At 46.2% G+C, this 22,017-nt stretch overlaps 1 protein-coding gene across 2 annotated transcripts in view; it reads left to right on the top strand.

The window, feature by feature from the left end:
• The window catches only part of LOC138295911 (protein unc-93 homolog A-like), a 304,727-nt gene that overhangs the window by 27,616 nt on the left and 255,094 nt on the right, over positions 1 to 22,017 (top strand). For both annotated transcript variants that reach the window (XM_069234534.1, XM_069234533.1), the window contains exon 2: positions 10,725 to 10,903. In XM_069234534.1, the coding sequence (XP_069090635.1) occupies positions 10,814 to 10,903 (90 nt within the window). In that variant the 5' untranslated portion in view covers positions 10,725 to 10,813. The remainder of the gene's footprint in view (positions 1 to 10,724; positions 10,904 to 22,017) is intronic.

The raw sequence follows: 22,017 nt of genomic DNA, 5'->3' as shown, positions 1-22,017 counted from the left end.
AGGAGATGCCCACCTTCCTGGGTGAGCGGGCACGGGGCGAATGATGAGGGGCTGCTGGGAGGTTGGTGCTGGTAGGACAAGGGAGCTCCCATCGGAGGACGAGTCTGTGTCACTGGTTTCAGCTCCTGTCCCCGCCGTGGTGCTCCCCTCGCCCTCCGTCCCACTGGTGTATTCAGAGTCCATAGTGTGGCCCTCCATGGCCATGTGGGATGCAGCTCCCTCATGCTCCGGTGCCACTGCTCCTCCGCCTGATGATGCTAATACACACAAGAACAGGGAGACTGCAAAAAAAGGGGGGGGGGACAGAAGAAAGACATGTTGAGTGCATGGCTTACCGCTACCGTTGGCGGACATGACAGACACAGAAGCCCCCTTCACTACGTTGCACTGTTGGGCTCGACAGTGCAATTCCTGGGGAATGGCCTACAAGGCTATGGATGACATCTGCACACATAGATGACACAGGTGCATGAATAGCTGTACTTGGCACTCTACAGAGGTGGGGAGGGAGGCCACAGGGCCATGCCTTACGAAGGGGCCTAGCCTCCGGAACTCGCCCTGGCCTAGGGAAACCCACAACCCTCCTCCCCCACCCAGACCCCTCCACTGCACGCAAAGTCAGCTGAATGAGAGCGTACTCACCCCCTTGTGTCTGCTGTAATGCCCTCAAGCGCCCATCCAACTCCAGGGAAGGCCACCGCCAGGATCCGGAACATCAGGGGGGTCATGGTTCGACAGGCACCCCTCCCACGTTGGGAGGCCATCCCCAGCTGAGCCTCCGCCTTCTTCTTGCTCCAGCGGCGAATGTCCTTCCATCTTTTCCGGCAGTGGGTGCTCCGTCTGTGGTGGACCGGACGTCCTTGGCGATGGCCCGCCAAATATCCTTCTTCTGGTGGGGGCTGACCTACATGAAATGTACAGGGGAAGAAGAGAAGTCATTACCAACTGCGCCGTCAAAGGTAGTGGCCCCATCCCTACCTTTGCCATGTGGCACATGCACCCACCGTCTTTCATGCACGCAGAACTCTGCCCCCTTCCTTCTTACATCCAGCCCTCTCCACACAGGCATAGCCAATACAACATGCTCCTTGTGTACTTACCTGTTGGTCTGGAGGACCGTAGAGTAGCGTGTACTGGGGGAGGACTCCATTGACAAGCTTCTCCAACTCCTCCGATGTGAAGGCAGGGGCCCTTTCCCCAGACACACGAGCCATTGTCTCTTCCAGACCGAGGTCACAGCAGCACTTGCAGTGTAGGTCCTCTCCTGTCGAAGATCAGGTATCATGTGATTGAACAGATAGAAAATGGCGGTCATGTCTGTGGCGGTCACGTCCGCGGCGGTTCGTACCGTCACCACTGGTGTACATCGTCATTGGCTCCTGGGACCCATAGGGTCCAATGTTAACCAATGCAGCATTGCGCCGCGGTCTTCGACCGCCTACCGCGACAGTGTGCTACGCCAGCGCAGTTACCTCACATCCCATTGTCCCACTTTACAGGTCAGCCAGCCGCCATTTCAGGGGCCCACATGGCCTAATTACCAACTGCGTCACACATACCTAGGCCTAGTCTCAACACACATACAGGCCACATTTTGTGTATGAATGGTGTTCTGTGTAGACTGTTGTTTGACTCTGTGCTCGCTGTTGTCCTTCATAGGCACCGTCCACTGGGACATGTGAGGAGATGGCGGAATCCTCCGGTGTACCGACGGCTGGTGGACCTGTCGACAATGGAGGAAAGAAATTTGATCATCACCTACAGGTTTGACCGTGCCACAATCCAGGAACTGTGTACCCAGTTGGAGTCTGACCTGATGCCAGCAATCCACCATCCCACAGGAATCCCCCCTCAAGTGCAGGTGCTATCAGTGCTCCATTTCCTTGCAAGTGGGTCTTTTCAAACAACTGTGGCCATGGCATCAGGGATGTCCCAGCCTATGTTTTCCAACATATTGTCCAGAGTGTTGTCTGCCCTGCTGAAACACATGCAGAGCTACATCGTTTTTCCCTCAGGTGGAGGATTTGCCTACAGTGAAAGGTGACTTCTATGCCCTGGGACATATCCCTAACATCATAGGTGCCATTGATGGGGCCCATGTGGCTTTGGTCCCCCCCCCCCACAGGAGTGACCAGGTGTACAGGAACCGGAAGAGTTATCATTCCATGAATGTACAGATGGTATGTTTGGCAGACCAGTACATCTCCCATGTGAATGCCATGTTCCCTGGCTCAGTGCATGACGCCTTCATCATGCGGAATAGCAGCATCCCTTATGTGATGGATCAACTCCAGAGGCACCGTGTGTGGCTATTAGGTGACTCTGGTTACCCCAACCTGTCATGGCTACTGACCCCAGTGAGGAATCCCTTGACCAGGGCAGAGGAACGCTACAATGAGGCCCATGGGCGAACTAGGAGGGTGATCGAGTAGACCTTCAGCCTCCTGAAGGCCAGGTTCAGGTGCCTCCATATGACAGGTGGATCCCTATTCTACTCACCAAAGAAGGTGTGCCAGATCATTGTGGCCTGCTGTATGCTTCACAACTTGGCTTTGCGACGAGAGGTGCCTTTTCTGCAGGAGGATGGTCCAGATGGCGGTGTTGTGGCAGCTGTGGAGCCTGTGGACAGTGATGAGGAGGAAGCAGAGGAAGAGGACATGCAGAACAGGGACTCAGTGATCCAGCAATATTTCCAGTGAAACACAGGTGAGAATACATTCCTGCCTACTACATGTACTTTTACACTTCTACCTCTATCCTGTCTGTCGATTTCACCCAGTGTATGGTCACTGAGTTGTCACTTTCCCTTACGGTTTCACAGGTGTGGGTCCCAACGTGTCTCATCTGCTTAGATTCCTCATGGACTAGAGCTGTGTGACATAGGTATGTTGACATTACTATTTCATGAACATTTTGTCACTGTAATTGCAAATACACTATTTCGAATTCACAGACAGACTCCAGATCTTTTGGTGCTTTAGGTGTGTTTATTTAAATACAAAATATTGGAGGGGGAAGTTAAATGGTGAGGGGTGATGGCAAAGGAGTGTCCATGGCAGAGTCCAGTCTATTAGTCTCACAGGTGCATTGCCCGTATGGGCATAGGAAGTGGAGCTGGGGCAGTTTCAATATGGATAGGATGACAAAGTGGGACAGTGGGATGACAATCAGGGTGGTCTCATTTCTTGGCGGGGGTCTTGGCATCGTGCTCTGTCTTGTTCCTGGATCTCAGGGACCATTTGCGGGGTGGGTCTCCGTCTGCAGGTGGTGGGGTGCTGGTGTGGTGGGCCTGTGGCAGTGCCTCCTGTCCACTAGTGCCGGCGGAGGTGGTGGGCAGTTCATCGTCCATGCTAGTGTCAGGGGCCCCTTGTAGTGCCACAGTGTCCCTCCTGGTGTTCAGTACTTCCTTCAGCACCCCTACGATGGTGCCCAGGGCGGAGCTGATGGTTCTGAGTTCCTCCCTGAACCCCAAATACTGTTCCTCCTGCAGGCACTGTGTCTCCTGAAACTTGGCCAGTACCGTTGCCATCGTCTCCTGGGAGTGGTAGTAGGCTCCCATGATGGAGGAGAGGGCCTCGTGGAGAGTGGGTTCCCTGGGCCTGTCCGCCCCCTGTCACACAGCAGCCCTCCCAGTTCCCCTGTGTTCCTGGGCCTCCGTCCCCTGGACCGTGTGCCCACTGCCACTGCCCCCAGGTCCCTGTTGTTGTTGGGGTGGTGGGTTATCCTGGGTTCCCTGTAGTGGTGGACACACAGCTGAGTGATGTGTCCTGGGGACGGAGGTATGGGCCCGCTGGGTGGGTGCTGTGCTGGTGTTTCCAGAGGGGGGAAGGTCTGTGCTGGCCTGTGCCTGTGTGAGGGGAACCCACTGTCCCGAGGCCCACGATGGTCCGGGCTGGTCATCTAGATCCAGGTGGACAGAGCTGCTGTTATCACTGTGGGCCTCTTCTGTGGGTGGAGTGGAGATGTCTGGACCCTCCTGTCTGGTGACGTTGGGTAGTGGTCCTGCAGGGGTGGAAAGGCATGATTATTGCATCTGTGTGTGTCATGGTGTGCAATGGCTGGGTGACCGTGTACCCCAGTGCTGACATTCCTGTGTGGGGGCTTGTGTGATGATGGTTTAGGGGGGTGTATGGGTATGTGCAGTGGGCATGCTTTAGTGATGGGTGTCCATGCGTTGGTGTTGCACGCAGGGCTTGGTGTTGGGATGTGTGGTTTGTGATATTGGTACATTTGTGAGGAGTTGGAGTGATAGGGGTGGGGGCGAGGGTGGGGGTATGTGATAGCATGCAGGTAGGGTGGGGGATATGGTAGTTAAAGGTTTGACTTATCAGAGTCCATTCCTCCACCGACTCCTGCGAGGCCCTCAGGATGCAGAATCGCCAAAACCTGCTCCTCCCATGTTGTTAGTTGTGGGGGAGGAGGTGGGGGTCCGCCGCCAGTCCACTGTATCGCCTGGTGGTGTCTTCAGACCACAGAACGCTCCTTCCCCCGTAGGTCGTTCCACCTCTTCCTGATGTCCCCCCGATTTCTTGGATGTTGTCCCACTGCGTTGACCCTGTCGACTATTCTTCGCCATAGCTCCACCTTCCTTGCAATTGAGGTGTGCTGCACCTGTGCTCCATATAGCTGTGGCTCTACCCGGACGATTTCCTCCACCATGACCCTGTGCTCCACTTCCGAGTGGAGTGGGGTGGTGTGTGTGGTGATAAGTGTGGTGATATGTAGTGGTTCGTCGTGTTTTGTGCGTGGAAGTTGTGTGGGTGATGGTGTTGTGTGCCTGTGGATGCTAGTTTGTGGATGGTGGTGTCTCTCTCTGGCCTTCTCTCTGTAATAGTGGTCGTAGGGGTTTGTGGGTGATGTGGGTGTGTGTTTTATATTGTATTGGGTTTGTGGAAGTGGTGTGTGTATGTGTATCAGGTGTGTGTATTTTGAATTGTCCAATGTGGTTGTGTTTTGTAAGAGTGTGTGTATTTTGAGCCTGGCGGTGTGTACCGCCAATGGAATACCACGGTTGAAAGACTGCCGCTTGGATTCATGTGTCGTGATAGTGTGGGAGTATTTCTGTTGCCGTGACGGTGGAGGTTTTGTTTTCGCCAGTTTATCACTGACCTTTGGTGTGGCGGACTTGTGTGGGTGTCTGAATTTTTGTCGGATTCCGAGTTGTGGGTCATAATAGCTGTGGCGTAATTCCACGGCCGCGGCGGTGTGTTGGCGGTCTTCTGCACGGCGGTAAGTGGCTTTTACCGCCAATGTTGTAATGACCCCCTTAGTCTTTCTTACACTTTGTTATGTTTTTATATATCGTCTTCGTTTTTCTAGAATTATCAAGGTCGTCTTCTTACTGCATACTTCATGCTCTGCATTTGATATGTTTCTGGCTTTATAATGTACCTGGAGGACAAAGGAAACCAATTGAAGTATTTTGATGGGCACTAATATGGATTATTTGGGTAGGATAAGCATGTTTTCGCCCTAGGTTGGATTTCTTTCTTTTTTGTTTGGTACACCACAGGCTCACCAGGTTCTATGGACATCTTTGTAAGTTATGGGCTAGCATTTCGTTTTGGTTTTTGCATGTAACATATATGTACCACTTAGGGCTACAGTGTTCGACTATATGCACTGCATGTATTTCGTTTCCCTCACAGGGTTTCTATTAATACATCTTTTTTTTTCTCTCTCTTTTCTCGTTCGCACGAGAGAGACCCCTTTGTGTTTTTGCATTTACTTATAATTTTTTCATTTTTATATTTGTATGGTTCTTTAGGGTGGTAGTACACTTATTCACATCCTGTACCCATGCTATATACCAGGGTTGGTACAATGATATATATTTTTTCTTTATATGTATTAGTATTACAGCCTTGAAAAAGTATTTTTGACGAAACACGTGTTGGCTGTATTCTCATTTGAAGAATGCATTTCGCATATGGAGTACCTGTGGTTTATATCGGAGATATACAAAAGCCAATTAATTAAAACTTTCTTGATGAACTACACTGCTGTGCCATACGTCTCTTTACAACTATACAAAGGACTTACCTTATGGACTTTTTGGTGGTGTGCCATGGTACATTATGTTCTGAAATTGGGTTGTTTTTCAACCAGGATTTATGCACCTGAAGTGGTTGGGTGTGGTATCGCTTGGGACCCTCGTGATAATTTTAAGAACTACATATAACTAAGCTGGCATATTAAGGAAGTGCGAACCTTTGAGCACAGCCACTGTTAATTGTATATTAAAACTGCACAAAAGACAGGAGGATGCCCCCCCAAACTTGCACCACCCCTAAGGTGTTGCATGCAAGGTAACCCCTCCATTTCACTTTACTCCATCTTGAAAGGTAGTAAAATAGCCTATCAGGGATAAGGCAGTGACCTCCGCTCACAGGAAGTGGTCACAGAGTAGGTGTAGCCACCCTAAGGTAGATGACCCATTGGTCACTACTGGGTACTCCCCAAAAACGCCCACTAAATCTAGTATAGACCTGCCGATCAGAGTCCAAGGACTCAAGAAGACCAGCAACAAAGAAGACCCCAGGCTTGAGAACTGCATTCCTGCTGCACAAAGAAAATAAAAAGGAGCCATAAAATGCTTGCTGCACCCAGGACTTGACAATCACCACTGAGGGGTTGCTCTGACATAGGGCAGACTCTTAAAATTCACAGAGGACCACCAATCTTCTGAAAATCACTGAAGATCTCCCTTCCGATTGAAGGCATCACTCTTTTGCAACTAAGACCCAAAGACCAGTGAAGTCCAGTTAACTAACTGGCTGCTGACCAAGGAACCTGATGCCACAGCTTGATGAAATGTCACACAGTGGTTCCGGAGAATAAACCCTGTAAGTGTGCCAAGTTTGGTGACACTGCATCCTCCAGTGTCAGAACAGTGCAATAGCTCAGGATACTGGTCACTAAACATCAGACACCAGGAAAAAAAGTCCACACCGGACTCCAAAAGGAACCAGGAGGAAGTGCCAGTTGAGAGACTTCAGAAAACATTAGTACCACCCACCAGAGTGGCCCTGATCACCTGCAAGCAACCTTCAAAGTGACCTCCCTCCTGCTTGGGCATTTGGCTCATCTGTCTGCTTGGCACCTGGCCTTCCTGGGCCCTGCACCAGAGAACCAGCTGTGAACTAAGGGCCCCCACCCCTTGCAACCTGTACACTCCAAGGGGACCTACAGGACGTACCTTGAAGTCCGCCTGTACATTGCTTTTCCAAGTGGTCCCGACAGTGGTCCTGCACCAGCTCCAAAGACTTTTCAGCAGCTCTTCCTGCCTAAAACGGGAACCGCACAAAATCCTCCAGCTGGCCCAGATGACTTCTTGATGACCTTGAACTATCTGCAAAAGGAGACATTGGTAAAGGCATTGCCAGATTTTATATGCATTTTTTAAGTTTTCTCTTATTTATTCGTATTGTGCATAATTATGCATAAAAAGACTGTTTTTGCTAAACTTTGAGCAGTCATAACTTAAATAGTACTTACCCAGTTTTGATGATCTTGGTCTTAAAATTTTATAAACTCTGAAGTTTATTTGTAAAGTGGTCTCAGGTTATTCCCTTGAGTGTGTGTCTTGCTTTATTGATACTGTAAGTACAACAAATGCTTTTCACTTCTCCAAGATTGGCTTAACTGCTCGACCAAGCTACCATAAAAATTAGAGCATTAGGGTGGTCTAGTTTTTACCTCTGTAAACCAATGTGTGGATGCCCGGACTCTCTGCACAGTGTGCCTAGTTTTATGCACTACGTAGAGAGCCATCCTCAATGTTATTGATCAAAAATACAAAATTTCAAGATTGAGCCTTGATAAGAGACCTCACCTAGAATCTTCAAAGGTGAACATCTATAACTGAGATTGATAAAAATAAAACCTTTCATCCCTAAGCAAGGCTTACAACTGGTTGTCCAAAACGTTCCCTCAAAATGGTTCTTTAAAAAAAAATCTTTGGTATTACTATCCTGGTGGCCAGACTAGACTAAATACAGACTAGCATAACTATAAGCAACAGTAAATGCAGCTGCACATATGGGGGTCAGTATGAGTTTTAAGGATCCTATCATCACAGTGTTAAGGATCTCAGATGGCTCCTACTTGAACCAAGATGCCCTTGGTCATCTCTAGTTAACATGAGTATGTTGTTATCTCAAGGCCTGATCACACCTTTAACAACACTGTGTTACAAATCACTACATCATATGATAATCCCAACAGACCAGCTCTATTTTGTTTGGTTGACACCATCTGACACACTTTTAACATTTATTGTGATTTATATTTTTAACCTGTATGTTAGATGTTCCTCATACGTCTATGTATTAATGACATCTGTATTTTGTTTCTAGATTGTAAGTACCTCTATTGTTCAGTGCTCAGATGCTGTTGAGGCCTCGTTCATGCCATAGCAAATCTTTTAAATAAATAAACTTGTACATCCAAATAAGAGAACATTTCACATCTTCTGTGATCAACCTATAGGACTTTCAATTAACTCAGCACATTAATACATTAATTCACAGTTCTCTAGATGTGAGTGAAATCACCACCTCACAAAGTTGCCAACTTTCAAATCAGGCTGGCCTTCTAGGAGCTAAATCGATACCTTCTGTCTGAGTATGCACAGACCAAGGAGGTTGAGCACTTGGTATCACCCTGCAGATTGCCAGGCATAGGAGCAAAACTATTTTTCAACATTTTTGACAGTGGGCAACTCTAAACTCCTTGAAATGTCAAGGGATTGCAATCCATTAATTAATAAATAAGCCCTTTAACTGAGTGCTACTATTTCCTACTTTTTATGGTAGAGAATGTTTCTGTTATGATGCAGTACCACCATGTAAGATAGTTATCTTGCCATTAAGAGGTCTACTTGGGAAACATTTGTGCAGAACTAGCCTTATAACCTGCTGCTGATGGATATCCCGGTTCTTAAAGGCCCTGTACTCTTGTTGGCCTATAACAAGGGTGTGGACCTTTAACAACGGCTATAGCGTGAAGCAGAAGGGCTATAGAGCTATTAGAACATTCCACACACTAAAGGTAGAATATCCTAACTTAAAAGCAAGACAGAGAAAGACAAATGTTGGTATGTTGGAGCAGAAGGCTTATATCAGCGGTTATAAGCCCTGAGGTAAACACCCTGAACAACGACGCCAGAACCACAACATCGTTGTTAATGCGAGTTGAACCATGCTTGCGTTAACATTGACTCCCTTTTTCTCAGCCTTAACCACACATGTGCTGAACAACGTACATGCATAGTTAAGACAGAGAAAACCGGAGTCAGAATCGAGAGTGGATGCGGTCAGATAAGTGGGGATGGTGGGTGGTTTTGTTTTTGGGGTGGGGGTCGGCGTTATTTCGTTTTTATGGTGTGTGGGGGTGGATTTTTAGGGGCGGGTTTGGGTAATTTTGTTTTTGAGGACATGGTGGGGGGTGGGCTTTTAGGGATGGGTGGGGTGTTGGGGTAATTTTGTATTTAGGGCGGGTGGGGAGTGGGTTTTAGTGGCAGGGGGTTTCGGGGTAATTTTGTATTTAGGGTGGGTGGGGGTCATGTTTTAAGGGGTGCAGGATCGGGGTAATTTTGTATTTAGGGTGGTGGTGGGGTTTTGTGGTAGGATGCAGTCAGGTAAGTGGGGCTGGGAGAGGGTTGGGGGTAGTTTTAGGGGTGGGGTGGTTGGGTTATTATTATTTTTTTAACGGGGCGGGATGGGGGTTTGGGGTACTATGGTTTTTAGGGCAGGGTGGGGGTAATTTTGTTTTTAGGGGTGGGGCACGGGGTAATTTTGTATTTAGGGTGGGTTTTTAGGAGCAGGCGGTTGGGGTAATTTTGTTTTTAGGGGCAGGGTAATTTTTATTTTTGGCCTGGGGATCAGTTGTTTTTAGGCTGGGGCTGTTGGGGTAGGTTTTAGGGCTCACAGTGGGTGGGGGGTATAGGGGTAGTTTTTAGGAGCAGGTGGGGGTCAGGGTAGTTTTATTTTTAGGGTGGGGTAGGGGGTCAGGCTAATTTTGTTTTTAGGGGCAGGGTAGTTTTATTTTTGGGGTGACGATCCCTTTAGGGCGGGTGGGGTTGGGGTAGTTTTTTAGTGATCAGGGTGGGTGGGGGTATCAGGGTAGTTTTTAGGGGCAGGTGGAGGGGTTGGGGTAGTTTTATTTTTAGAGCGGGGGAGGGGTCAGTAGTTGTATTTTTAGGGTAGGTTGGCATGCAAAAACCACACATGCCATTGCACACATGCCTTTACTAGGCATGCCTTTACAAAGAAAAATCGTTGTAAAGGCATTCGTGGAAACAACGCAGTCTTTGTTATGACCGTGTTGTTCAGGCATGAGTGGTTGGCACGTGCGTTGTTCCATTCTACATTTAAATCTGGAGCCTCTCCATCATCTTCATTGGAGCTCTCAACATTCCAATGTTTGCAATACAGTTATATGTGGTTTCAGTTCTGAATTGTTATAGCTCTCTATAGAGTTTGGAAAGAAAGTTGAACATGGTTTGTATTTTCCTTCTCTGCAAATAACAACATTTCTGTTAGGTAATTTTTTATGTCAGCATATTTGTAGACCTATTGCTTTTGTAAGCACAGGTTGTCTGCTAAAATGCCTCATAAAAAATGTTCTCTAGGATTATATGAAACCCTTAAATGTGCAATACACAGTTCCACAGTGAATCTACAATCCTAAAATAAAATGTCTATGACTCTCTTTTTCTGCAGTATCTGCATCTCTATCTGACCTTGTCCAAGAACCTTGGCAACTCTAAGAAATTTCAGGTGTAGCAGTTTAACTGCAGCTGTTGAATATAATGGACATCCATCACTTGAAGAACATCCTCATCATTGCTCTGGGGTTCATGCTTATAGCCACTGCATACGGAGGTCTTCAGAATTTGCAGGTAAATGACATGTGGCTGTTTCACTTAAAGCAGGTATTTAGAGCACTAAGTTTAAACTAACGGCCTGATTAAGAGTTTGGCGGACAGGGTATTCTGTTGCAAACACAACAGAGCACAATGCCTGCAAAATCCTAGATTCTCCCACCTCAGTTATAGATTGGCAGTCTTTAAGTTTTTAGTTGACGCAGCCCTGTTGTCTCCATAAAAAGAACGCTTACTCCAGCAGCAAGACTGTGCCATTAGCAGTAAAATATTATACCACTTGCCCTATTTGCGATGGGCAGTGCATTGTCTGTTTTCTGTCCATTACTGTTGGTAAAACCCTGGTGATGAGGGCCAGAAAAAAACAATAATGTTCCTCATACCATGGCAGAAAACTCACATGGAGAGAGAGTGTTTCTGAAAAACAAAAGCTTTGGCAAAGTTTGATGACTGGACATCAAAACTGACAGTGTTTGTACATTGAAAGGAACCAGCAGTCCCTTTCAATGCACAGTAATGGCTGCTGGGCTGGCAGTCATCTCTAAATTTGGTGGACTGTATTCTGTCCGGATGGCGAAGGTAAAGTGGTCCACCACCCTAATGGACATTGTACAATTAATCAAACCATAATCCTGGCACTAAGTCAATGGACGTCATTTAGGGGTTGCCTCATTGGTGGAAAAATCAGTGCCAGGAACACAGGGGCAGCTTACCCGGGTGGACGTTGCTTGGAGCTCCACTTCCTTGTTTTCAATCAGTTTTTTTTTTATTACACTAATATTAATAAATATATTACTCACTCTTATTGTAATAAAAAATTATGTACAGGTAGTTGGGATATGACCCTCCTTGGTAGCTGAGGTAAGTAAAAAACATGTCTAAATGTATGGTGCGTGCATGCTTGCAGGTAAGAGTGTATTTATGTAAGGGAGTCTGTGTGTATGAGTGAATGTATGTTTGTGTAAGCATGTGTGTGAGCGAAAGTAAAGCTGAACTGGCACCTGATGCCATTTCTGCTACCTCTTGCATTTTGGTGAATTCACATCTATGACTAAGGCCCTCATTTTGAGTTTGCCCCCGACAAACTCTTTAGGAGGGAAAACCGCCACTCCAGTTTTCCAGCTGCTGGTCCAATTATGAGTTTCCCACTGTGCCAGCAGAATGGAAACAGCGTTTCCGCCCGCTGGCACAGTGAGAAACAGGCCACAACATTGACTCCGGCTCATATTTGAGCAGGCGGCAATGTTGTGGTGCGTCAGGTGCGACAGCACCCATCACACTTTTCACTGCCTGTAATTCAGGCAGTAAAAAGTGCAATGGGGATGTCCATGGGGGTCCCTGCACTGCCCATGACAAGTGCATGGGCAGTGCAGGAGCCCCCATGGGATCCCTGGCATCCTGTCTCTGCCAGTCTTTGCCTGGTGGTGGAACCGCCAGGCAAAAGCCGGCATAGAGGGGACTCGTAATCCCCAGGGCAGCACTGCAGCGCTGCCCTGGTGGATTAAGACTGCCAGCATTGCCAGACTGTTGACCGGTGGCAATCCGGCAGTGCTGGCGGTCGGACCGTGGCAGCTCCGCCACGGTCATAATGTGGAGGCCAGACTACTGCTTTGGTGGCGGTCCGACCACCACAGCGAGTCTGGCAGTCCCAGGACCACCAGACTCTTGATAAGGGCCTAAGTCTCTGACACATTGGGCCCGATTCACAAAGGTAAACTTAACTTTTGGTCTAATTTAAGACCAAAGGTCTAAAATCACGACTTTTTGGTATTCGTTCGTTCGTTACTTTATTTCGGCAAATATTGCCATAAAAGTCAAGACAGGAAATAAATACGACATACATAAATACATTATACAATAAAATATAAGATACAATACATACAGTTGGCAAGAAGTATATGGATGTCCCCATGATTAAGCAGTATCATTAGGCGTATAAAAATATAAATAACAATTTATAAAATAATTAAAAGCCAGAACTAAAAGAAAAAAAAAATTAATTAACTTGTCGATAAAACAGTGCATCATATACCTTTGCAAGGAGGGGGATGAGCGGGCCACCTGACAAAGCGTTACAATTTGTGACCAAGTCGATTCCTGATAAGGTACACATTATATAGGAATCTGCTTGTGCCAAACACCACTAATTGTGAAGTATTGGACTGAAATATGCGCACTGCTTCTTTATAGGATCTGACCCCCACATATTTACAAACGGGTTTGATCCACCGATCCCTTGGTTTCTTGTATACTGGGCAAAAGAAGAGTAAATGAACAACGTCTTCTTTAGCCCCTAAGGTACAGAGAGTGCAGAGTTCACAACCTTTTACCCCTCCCCAATTGCATGTGTAAGCATTAATCTGTAAGACCCCGTACCTAAACTGTAAATAAAGTGTTTTTGCCAGAGGAGGGCCGACCTCATCCAAAAATTGTTCGAATTTAGGTGTATCTTTTATGTTTAAAAAATTCAAAGTCAGAGTACCAATCGATGAACTATGCAGTAGCTCTCCGTTGACATAAGACCAAAAAGTGTCCTTTACATTTTTCCTGGTACATGTTGTCATATTCTGTGGAGCTTCCCATAGGTGTGATAAACCTAATCTCTCGTACCACTTAGATACATATTTTAACCAAGGGGTATTCATATGTCCATCTATCTGAGTTAGTTCAGTCAATCCGTTCTTGTAATCACTCAACTCCGGGGTTACCCATAGCCTGACCCAATACAGCAATGGTCTTAATAATGCTTGATAGTCTGCTCTTTTAAGATTAATATCAAGGAAAACAGGGACTAGGGGGGTTCTTGTCGGTATTTTAAGTAGCCTTCGTACAAAATGGTTTTCCGTTTTTCGTTTTTCCAAAGTTGTTATTGCAATGGAAGCCCCAGAGTTCAGCACCATAAAGGGCGGTCGATTGGGCCTTTGCTTTATATACTTCCAGTGCTGGTGAGATTGCTTTAGAGTAACTGGCTCCGTGTATTTTTAAAATAGGCATTGAGTTTTGTTTAAGGGCTAGAATGCTTTTATCCATCTGCCCTTTCCAGGACAGGTTACTATCCAGCGGCATCCCCAGATAATTGAAACTCCCTACCTGTTCCAGTTTTTGGTTATCCAAGGACAGATTATTCCTGAGGGATTTCTTGGAGTTTATTGACATATACTTTGTTTTGGTAGGGTTTATTTCTAGCCCCTTCCCCACGCAATACTTCTGGAAAGAATCCACCAAATTCTGTAAACCTCTCGGAGTTTGAGAAATGAGGATGGTGTCATCGGCAAATAGTAATGCCGTAACCGGCTCGCCACCTAGCTTCGGTGAGTCATGTACACAATCCCTTAAATAGATTGGAATATCATTAACATATAGTGAGAAGAGTGTAGGAGCTAACACGCAGCCTTGGCGCACACCACGGTCTACAGGTATGGCCCTTGAGGTCTCACCTTCTTTTCCCCACCTAATTTTTGCATAGTTCCCTGTGTGAAGCTTGATAAGTTCTTTAAGTAGTTCCCCAGGGACCGCCATGTTTCTTAATGTAGACCACAACAAATTGCGAGGAACAAGGTCAAAGGCGGCCCTTAGATCCATGAATGCCACATAGAGGCTACCCTTCCTTATGGTTATATACTTCCAACAGATGCACATGAACCTAAACACCTGGTCAACCGTACTTACTTTTATTCTAAAGCCAGCCTGATATTTGGTTAATATTTTAGTCTCTTCAATCCAATCTAAAAGCCTGTTTAAAATATGTCTGGCATATATCTTTTGAAATGAGTCTATTAAACTTATTGGGCGGTAATTACTTGGATCGTAGCGATCACCTTTTTTAAAAATTGTCATAATTTCTGCCCCTTTCCAGGAATCGGGGATTGGTGTGCCTGCCACAATGGAATTACTCAAGTAATTTATGTAAGGCCCCCACACATCCACATCATATTTTAGAAGATCTCCGGGGATTTTATCAGGGCCTGGGGCTTTGCCCAATTTCACAGCTAATAAAACCTTATTAGTTTCTTCTAAACTAAAGGTTAGTGGAGCAACACTTATCTCTGAATTTGTCTCATGGTCCTCGAAGGGCAAATTCTCCTGTTTGTTAGCATAGAGCTTAGTGAAGTGGTCGCACCAAGTATTTTCATCTAGGAAAATATCCTTTGTTGATCTGCCCTGCTTATTTCCATTAGCGATTAGATTCCAGAACATACTCTGGTCCCGTAGCTTAGCTGCATTCAAGAGATCCTCCCAGAAATTTTCATCCCATGTTTTTTTAGCTTGGGCCAACGTTTTTTTGTGGGCTAGTCTATTGTTTTTTATATCCAAGCTGTTCCCGGATTTTACTGCCTGGATTAGTCTTGATTTTGCTATACGACAGTCTTTATTATACCATGGGTTCGCTGACTCAAGATCATTCCGTTTCCTATTACCATCTTTTTTATAGATTTTGCTCAATAGTGGGGTTAATGCGTCTACCAGCTTAAGATGTATGTCAAGCACACCTTGTGTTCCCACTAATGCTGTCTGAAGGCCTCCTACCGTTTCAGTAAATACATTGTATATATTTATCAGCGTTATTTCGGTTCCCAAGATATAGGGCCATCTTAGGGCACGCCTGTTATTAGTTACCTCTAGTTCCGCGACCGTGGTATTTAATAGGGTCTCTTCTTTGGATTTAATAATGAATGATTGAGAATCCAGCCATAGTAGGAGGGGAAAATGATCACTCTCCGTCCTATGGTCTATCTTAAAGTCGGTTATTTGGTCCCATATATTCCGGGTAGCCATTACAAAATCTATATGGGATCTGGAATTTCCCTTAAAATAGGTTGGGGCTGCTGGTCTGTCTGAACGAAATCGACCATTACAGGCCCTTAGGTCATGCGCCACAGTCAACTGTAAAATCTGTAAGGCGGCTTTTGTGCCTTTAGCTGCACTTACAGATTTTAAGGGCAGGATGTCATTAGCAGCATCTTGATCGTCGAATAATTTTTCCAACCCCGGGATAGGCTCATATTTACAATTAAAATCTCCACCAACTAACACCTTTGCATTATCTCCTAATGAGTCTAGAACGGAGTCCAAGAGTTCTACTACCTCTGATTCCTTGTTAGAAGGGAACGGTCTGTTATATATATTTATTAGATGTATAGTTTCTTTCCCTCTTGTTTTGATTTTAAGGCCTAGTAGGTCCGGGGAGGGGATGGGTAGCGGGGTGACATCTATTTCTAGGGTCACTTTAACCCAGATGACCAGTCCCCCTGAGGCTCTCCCTCTAGTTGATGGAATAGCATGGGAACAATAGGTTTTATACCCCAGCCTATGGGGGGTTTCTACCATCCAGGTTTCTTGTAGGAGTATGATGTCGTAGTTCTCAATATAGGAACACCATACCACATCCTCAAGGTTCCTTGCTAAGCCAGCTATATTCCATGATATCAGTCTAATACTTGATTTTCCTTTTACACAGGGAGGATCTAATACTATAAGTAGGTTGTCTTTTTCTGTAACATCCTCCAGCTCAACTAAGGGGTTTGGCTCTTTATCTTGGTTGTAGTTTTTACTAGTGTCTTTACTAGTGTCTTTACCCTCCATGGTCACTGAGAGGCACTTATCCGGTACACCCGAACTAGTTGTCTTACTTAAAATAGAATAAGGGGATTTAACGTTGCTTACCAATTTAACTGTCCTTGTATTTCTGGGACTCGAGGGTACTATGAGTTCCGGTTCAAGATCTTCTATACTCTGTTTTTGTTCCCACGTCTGGGTATATACTAACGTTTCTGTGATGGGATCCCCTGCTCGTGGGAGTCAATCGTTTTCGTCCAAAGTGCTCAGTACCGAAAAGCTATTTCCAGTTGGGGTATAAGAGCTAGTGTTTCTTCTAATAGTCAAGGGTCTGTGTTTTTTAGAAGGTTCTGATGTACTGGCTAAGTGTCGATAAAAATAACCCAGAGGATGCACACCCACGTCAGATTCCTTTATATCCAAGGAGGCTGCTCTAAGAAGGACAGTCGCAACATGTTGAGGGTGCCTAAAATTAACAATTACACAGTCTCCCTTACATTTTTTCCTTGCGTTTCCGATCCATGGTATCCGCCTAGTAGACAGTATTTGATCGGATAGGTGTGGGGGGAAACCACAATTTTTGTTTAACCAGGCAACTGATTTCCGTTTGAGAGAATCATGTGATTCCTCACGGAAGTTCACTGCTGTTGGGTCTAAGGGAGGAATGTTCGAAAGGACTATGACATAGGGTTCACAATCAGGTGGAAGGTTAATAAAATTTGGTCTGTTCACAGGAGTAGTGTTCCGCACAATATTAGATGCAGCTGCTTTCATATGAGGGGTACTATCCACCATACTTGGTGGCTCCCTAGATTCAGGTAAACGTGGCCTCTGTGCTTCAACCAATTGTTCAGGGTTGCCGGATTGGACGGATAGCTCAGACTGTTTCATAGTTTGTCCCATATACATTTTGTCTAAAAGACCACCCAACCTAGATACCTCCATGGATAGTAATTCAATCTTTTCCATAAGAGGTTTAGTCATATGGACTAGTTTTTCCTCAGATAGCTTAGCGATGTGTCCCAAGAGAACACCATTCACATCGTCCTTGTTAATTGTAATCCCATTTTCAGCTACATTACTTCTATGACCATATTCTATCATTGGTTCTATTGTTGGTTTGAAATGAGTGTTACCCCGCTTGGATAGCATTTTTCTGCATTTTCTAACAGCTCTCTTAGGGGGAGAGTGAGACAATGCAGGCTCACTCGGGGGCTCCAATGGGACTTGATTTGGTGGCTCTAAAACGAAGGGTAAAGCGGCTGGGTTTTCCAAAGGGAGAGCTTCAATATTAAGGGGGTCCATCATAACAGAACCGCTACCATTGTTTACAGGAGAAAACATTTCTGGGGTGGACTCCTTCCCTAAGGACTTCCTTCTATCAGTGTTTATCTTGCTCACCATTTTAACCAGGTAATTATCCAGGGTGGAAATATTCTTAGCCATTCTACACCGCCCTCACGAATATGACGACCACTACTAGTTTTTGATAAATTCTAGACTGTCTAGTTTTATGGCCCTGCACTACACAGAACTTTTATATCGTTTACAAAGTATAGGGCCTCTACATATATCGGCAATAACACAGAACAGCAAGTGTATAACACCCAGAAGACACAATGAATCAATTTAAATGGAGCCCAGGTATACAGCTTACTAAAACGTTATCAGATTCAATAAAAACAATTACAATTAACTGCTTAGTGAACTTGCTCAACCCGACCCCTTCTGGCCCCCTAACGGCTCCCTAACGGACTCACAACGGCCTGTCCTTTGCCCGACCCCGCTCAGCCAGGGGCAGGATCAGTTTGATATCACCTTCGGGCGTGTGAGATCCGCTTGTTCTGCTTCCGTGGTGCTAGGGGACCTGGCTAAAGTAGTCCCGTCCTGGTCCGTCAACGCTCCTCCCACACAGCGGTCGCAATGTCGGGCGACGGCGGGGGGGAGACGTGGAGGTCAGCAGAGGGAACAAAAGGGACAGCACCCCCCGAGGACCACAAGGGCACACAGGTATGCTGCACGATACAGGTGTAATTAAATTACAGCATTAATATGTATGTGACCAGATATTAAAGAGGGGTGGCCCAGCCCAGCCTCTTCCTGTCGATGACGGGCGAAGGACGGGCCCGCCCTTGGCCCGGGCTTTGCCCGGGCGCCGCGCGCGCGCGTCCCGCGGCTGCGGGCGCGCCAAGTGAAGTTTAAAGGTCCTCCCGCCCTATCAGCAGCTGAGGCTGCTACCGCCGAGATTTAAAGGGCTCCTGCCGCCTGTGCAAGTCTGTGCGCGTCCCGCGGCTGCGGGCGCGCCAAGTGAAGTTTAAAGGGCCTCCCGCCCTATCAGCAGCTGAGGCTGCTACCGCCGAGATTTAAAGGGCTCCTGCCGCCTGTGCAAGTCTGTGCGCGTCCCGCGGCTGCGGGCGCGCCAAGTGAAGTTTAACGGGCCTCCCGCCCTATCAGCAGCTGAGGCTGCTACCGCCGAGATTTAAAGGGCTCCTGCCGCCTGTGCAAGTCTGTGCGCGTCCCGCGGCTGCGGGCGCGCCAAGTGAAGTTTAAAGGGCCTCCCGCCCTATCAGCAGCTGAGGCTGCTACCGCCGAGATTTAAAGGGCTCCTGCCGTCTGTGCAAGTCTGTGCGCGTCCCGCGGCTGCGGGCGCGCCAAGTGAAGTTTAAAGGGCCTCCCGCCCTATCAGCAGCTGAGGCTGCTACCGCCGAGATTTAAAGGGCTCCTGCCGCCTGTGCAAGTCTGTGCGCGTCCCGCGGCTGCGGGCGCGCCAAGTGAAGTTTAAAGGGCCTCCCGCCCTATCAGCAGCTGAGGCTGCTACCGCCGAGATTTAAAGGGCTCCTGCCGCCTGTGCAAGTCTGTGCGCGTCCGTTTTGGTATTCACATAGGTAAGTTATGAGTAGTATCTTTACGTCCTTACTCGGGCGGAATCTCCACCCCAAGTGCAGAGATTCCACTCCACATCTGGTGTGTAACCTCCACACCCAGAGTGTACTCTCCGCACCTAGAATGGAATTTCCAAATTGGGGTGGATCTCCACCCCAAGTGTGCCGATTCCACCCCCAGTACGGACATAAAGATACTACTCGTATCTTACCTTTGTGAATACCAAAAAGTAATAAACTTAAGGGCTGATTTAAGAGCTCCAAGCGCCACCTTAGTGCTGCCATATAGTCTTTTTTTTTTCTCTAAGGTGATGCTGAAGTGGCATTTTCTCCGGGCCATATTTACTAAGTGGTGTAATGCATGCATTGCGCCACTTAATAAACCCATATGCCACATCATGCGGTTCCAGGCATAATGTATGCAAGAGGGCGTTCTCCCATTAGGGGGGCTGAAAAAATGGCGCAAGGAAATCTAAGAGATTTCTTTGTGCCATTTTTTTCGGCACTTTTAACACCTGCTCAGGGCAAGTGTTAAAAAAGGGGGCTTCCATTATTAATAATTGGTCCTCATGTACTCTGAAGGAGTAGCAACAAAATTGTGGCGCTACTCGTGCATAGTACATCAATGGTGTAAAAAAAATAATTACTCTATTTCCCCCTACCCTGCACCATGGTATGACGTATTTTAAATATGGCGCACACATGGTAGCAGTAGGGAGGCGCTAACGGGCGCAAGGAAAGTGGCGCTGCACTATGTGCACCGCCACTTTTCTTAAATCTGCCCCTTAGACTTTTAGTCTAAACTTTGACCAAAAGCCTACGTTTGCCTTTGTGAATAGGGCCCAGTGTTGGTTAAATAGTTAAAAGTGATAATAACAATATTTTACCATCTTACACACAGTTGTAAATGATTGCTTCTCACTGGAACTTGCTACCCTTAGCTAGAAATGAAGTTCATTTATTGGCATATCTACCTGAAACAGATCATAATAAAATCATGTGCACAAAGCAACCGAAGCAAACTATTGTAACAAAACAGGGCACAGCAGGAAGAAATATTTAAAACAAAATGCAACACTGTAACCGTAGCACACTCAAACAAGACCACATTGCATTAGTGTAGCAAAAAGCACACAGCGGTACAAAAAAAACAGAACACATGACCATCATAACTAAATGCCACACATTAAAGGAGCACAGATGTTCCTGTTACACATAACCTCCTCCAGAAGCCTGTATTCATAGCACAATGCTGACAGGTGTTTGGAACAAGCACTGCCTTAACTTGCTACCATGGACATGAAATAGTGGCGAGTCGAAAATGTTTAGTGGTCCTGCTTGAGGTTGGAATGCATTTACACCATGAGCATCCATTTCCGCAACGAGGCGTGTACCTATTCTAAAGCCAGAAATTACTCACCAGAGATTAGCGAGTCTCTGCTTTGTCTGCGAACAGTGACATAACAAAAATTGCCCCATCAAGCAGGGTTAAGAACTGTGCTGAGGACACAGAGATATATTTCCTTGTTGTTATTTAATCACAGTTAATGTTGCCCATCCTTTTCCGTATTCCTCAGCCAAAACATTTAGGAGAGATGTGTGTGTGTATGTGTGTGTACTCACACACACGTATAATTGGCAATATTTTTAGTTTTCTCGTTGTGCTAACTTGAAAATCCAGTAACGCAAGAATCAACAGCAGTGTGAGGTGGAGCTTGTGGGTTTAAGAGTGCATATCAAATTACGTTATAGATTGATTTTAATCTATGTTTCTTGTGTGTTTGTGCTGTTGGGCAATAGTCAATTGAAAGACGTCGGGTAAATGGTGCTTCTGTCGTGTTTTTCGTGCTCAGTAGAAAGGCACACTCTCCTCCATCGTTCCTGGCTAATGGTGCAGATGGCGTTAGTTTCCTTGTACTGGTAGTTTGGACATCCATGCACAAATAAACGAATATTCACTCTGCACTGCCGGAAAATCAGTTGCATTGCACTTTGCGAATTGCAAAATATGTTGTGGTGTCAGATCTAGCACAAATTATGTGCCAATGCTTAAATTGGCCATGCATGTGGTAAATAAGACATTTTGGCCCTGATTTATACTTTTTGATGCAAAACTGCGCTAAAGCTAGATATAGATAAATATAGAGGATAATACCACCAATCAGATTAATACACACTCTAACATATCTCTAACATAGACTCTAACATAAATGCCCTAGATATCTCTTTCGATCTTCATGAGGTTTTAAGAGCTATTAATCGATCAAGGCAAGGTAAGGCTCCCGGCCCCAATGGGGTCCCTGTTGACATTTTTAAATCTCTGCCTAATCTTTGGGGCTCCTTAGTCACCAATGTGCTTAGAAGTGTTGTTAAAAGCTATATACCTTGTTCTTGGAAACTGGCAGCTATTATTCCTATATTCAAAAAGGGCAATAGACGAGATCCTACTTGTTACAGACCTATATCTCTTATTGATCCCACGGCCAACATTTTGGGCAGTGTAATCCTAGCCCACTTGGAAGATTGGTTGACAGAGGCACAGATTTTGTCTCCAATTCAATTTGGTTTTAGACCCGGCCTTGGCACAGTTGAGCAAGTCTTAAACTTGCATCTTATCCTCAGTAAATATGTAATCGCCAAAAAGGAGTCTATTCATATGGCATTTATTGACTTAACTAGTGCTTTCGATCTGGT

Source organism: Pleurodeles waltl, chromosome 5 (genome assembly GCF_031143425.1).
Source record: "Pleurodeles waltl isolate 20211129_DDA chromosome 5, aPleWal1.hap1.20221129, whole genome shotgun sequence".
NCBI lineage: Eukaryota > Metazoa > Chordata > Amphibia > Caudata > Salamandridae > Pleurodeles > Pleurodeles waltl.
The sequence above is the reverse complement of the archived record's forward strand: the minus strand, read 5'-3'. Positions and strand labels throughout refer to the sequence as shown.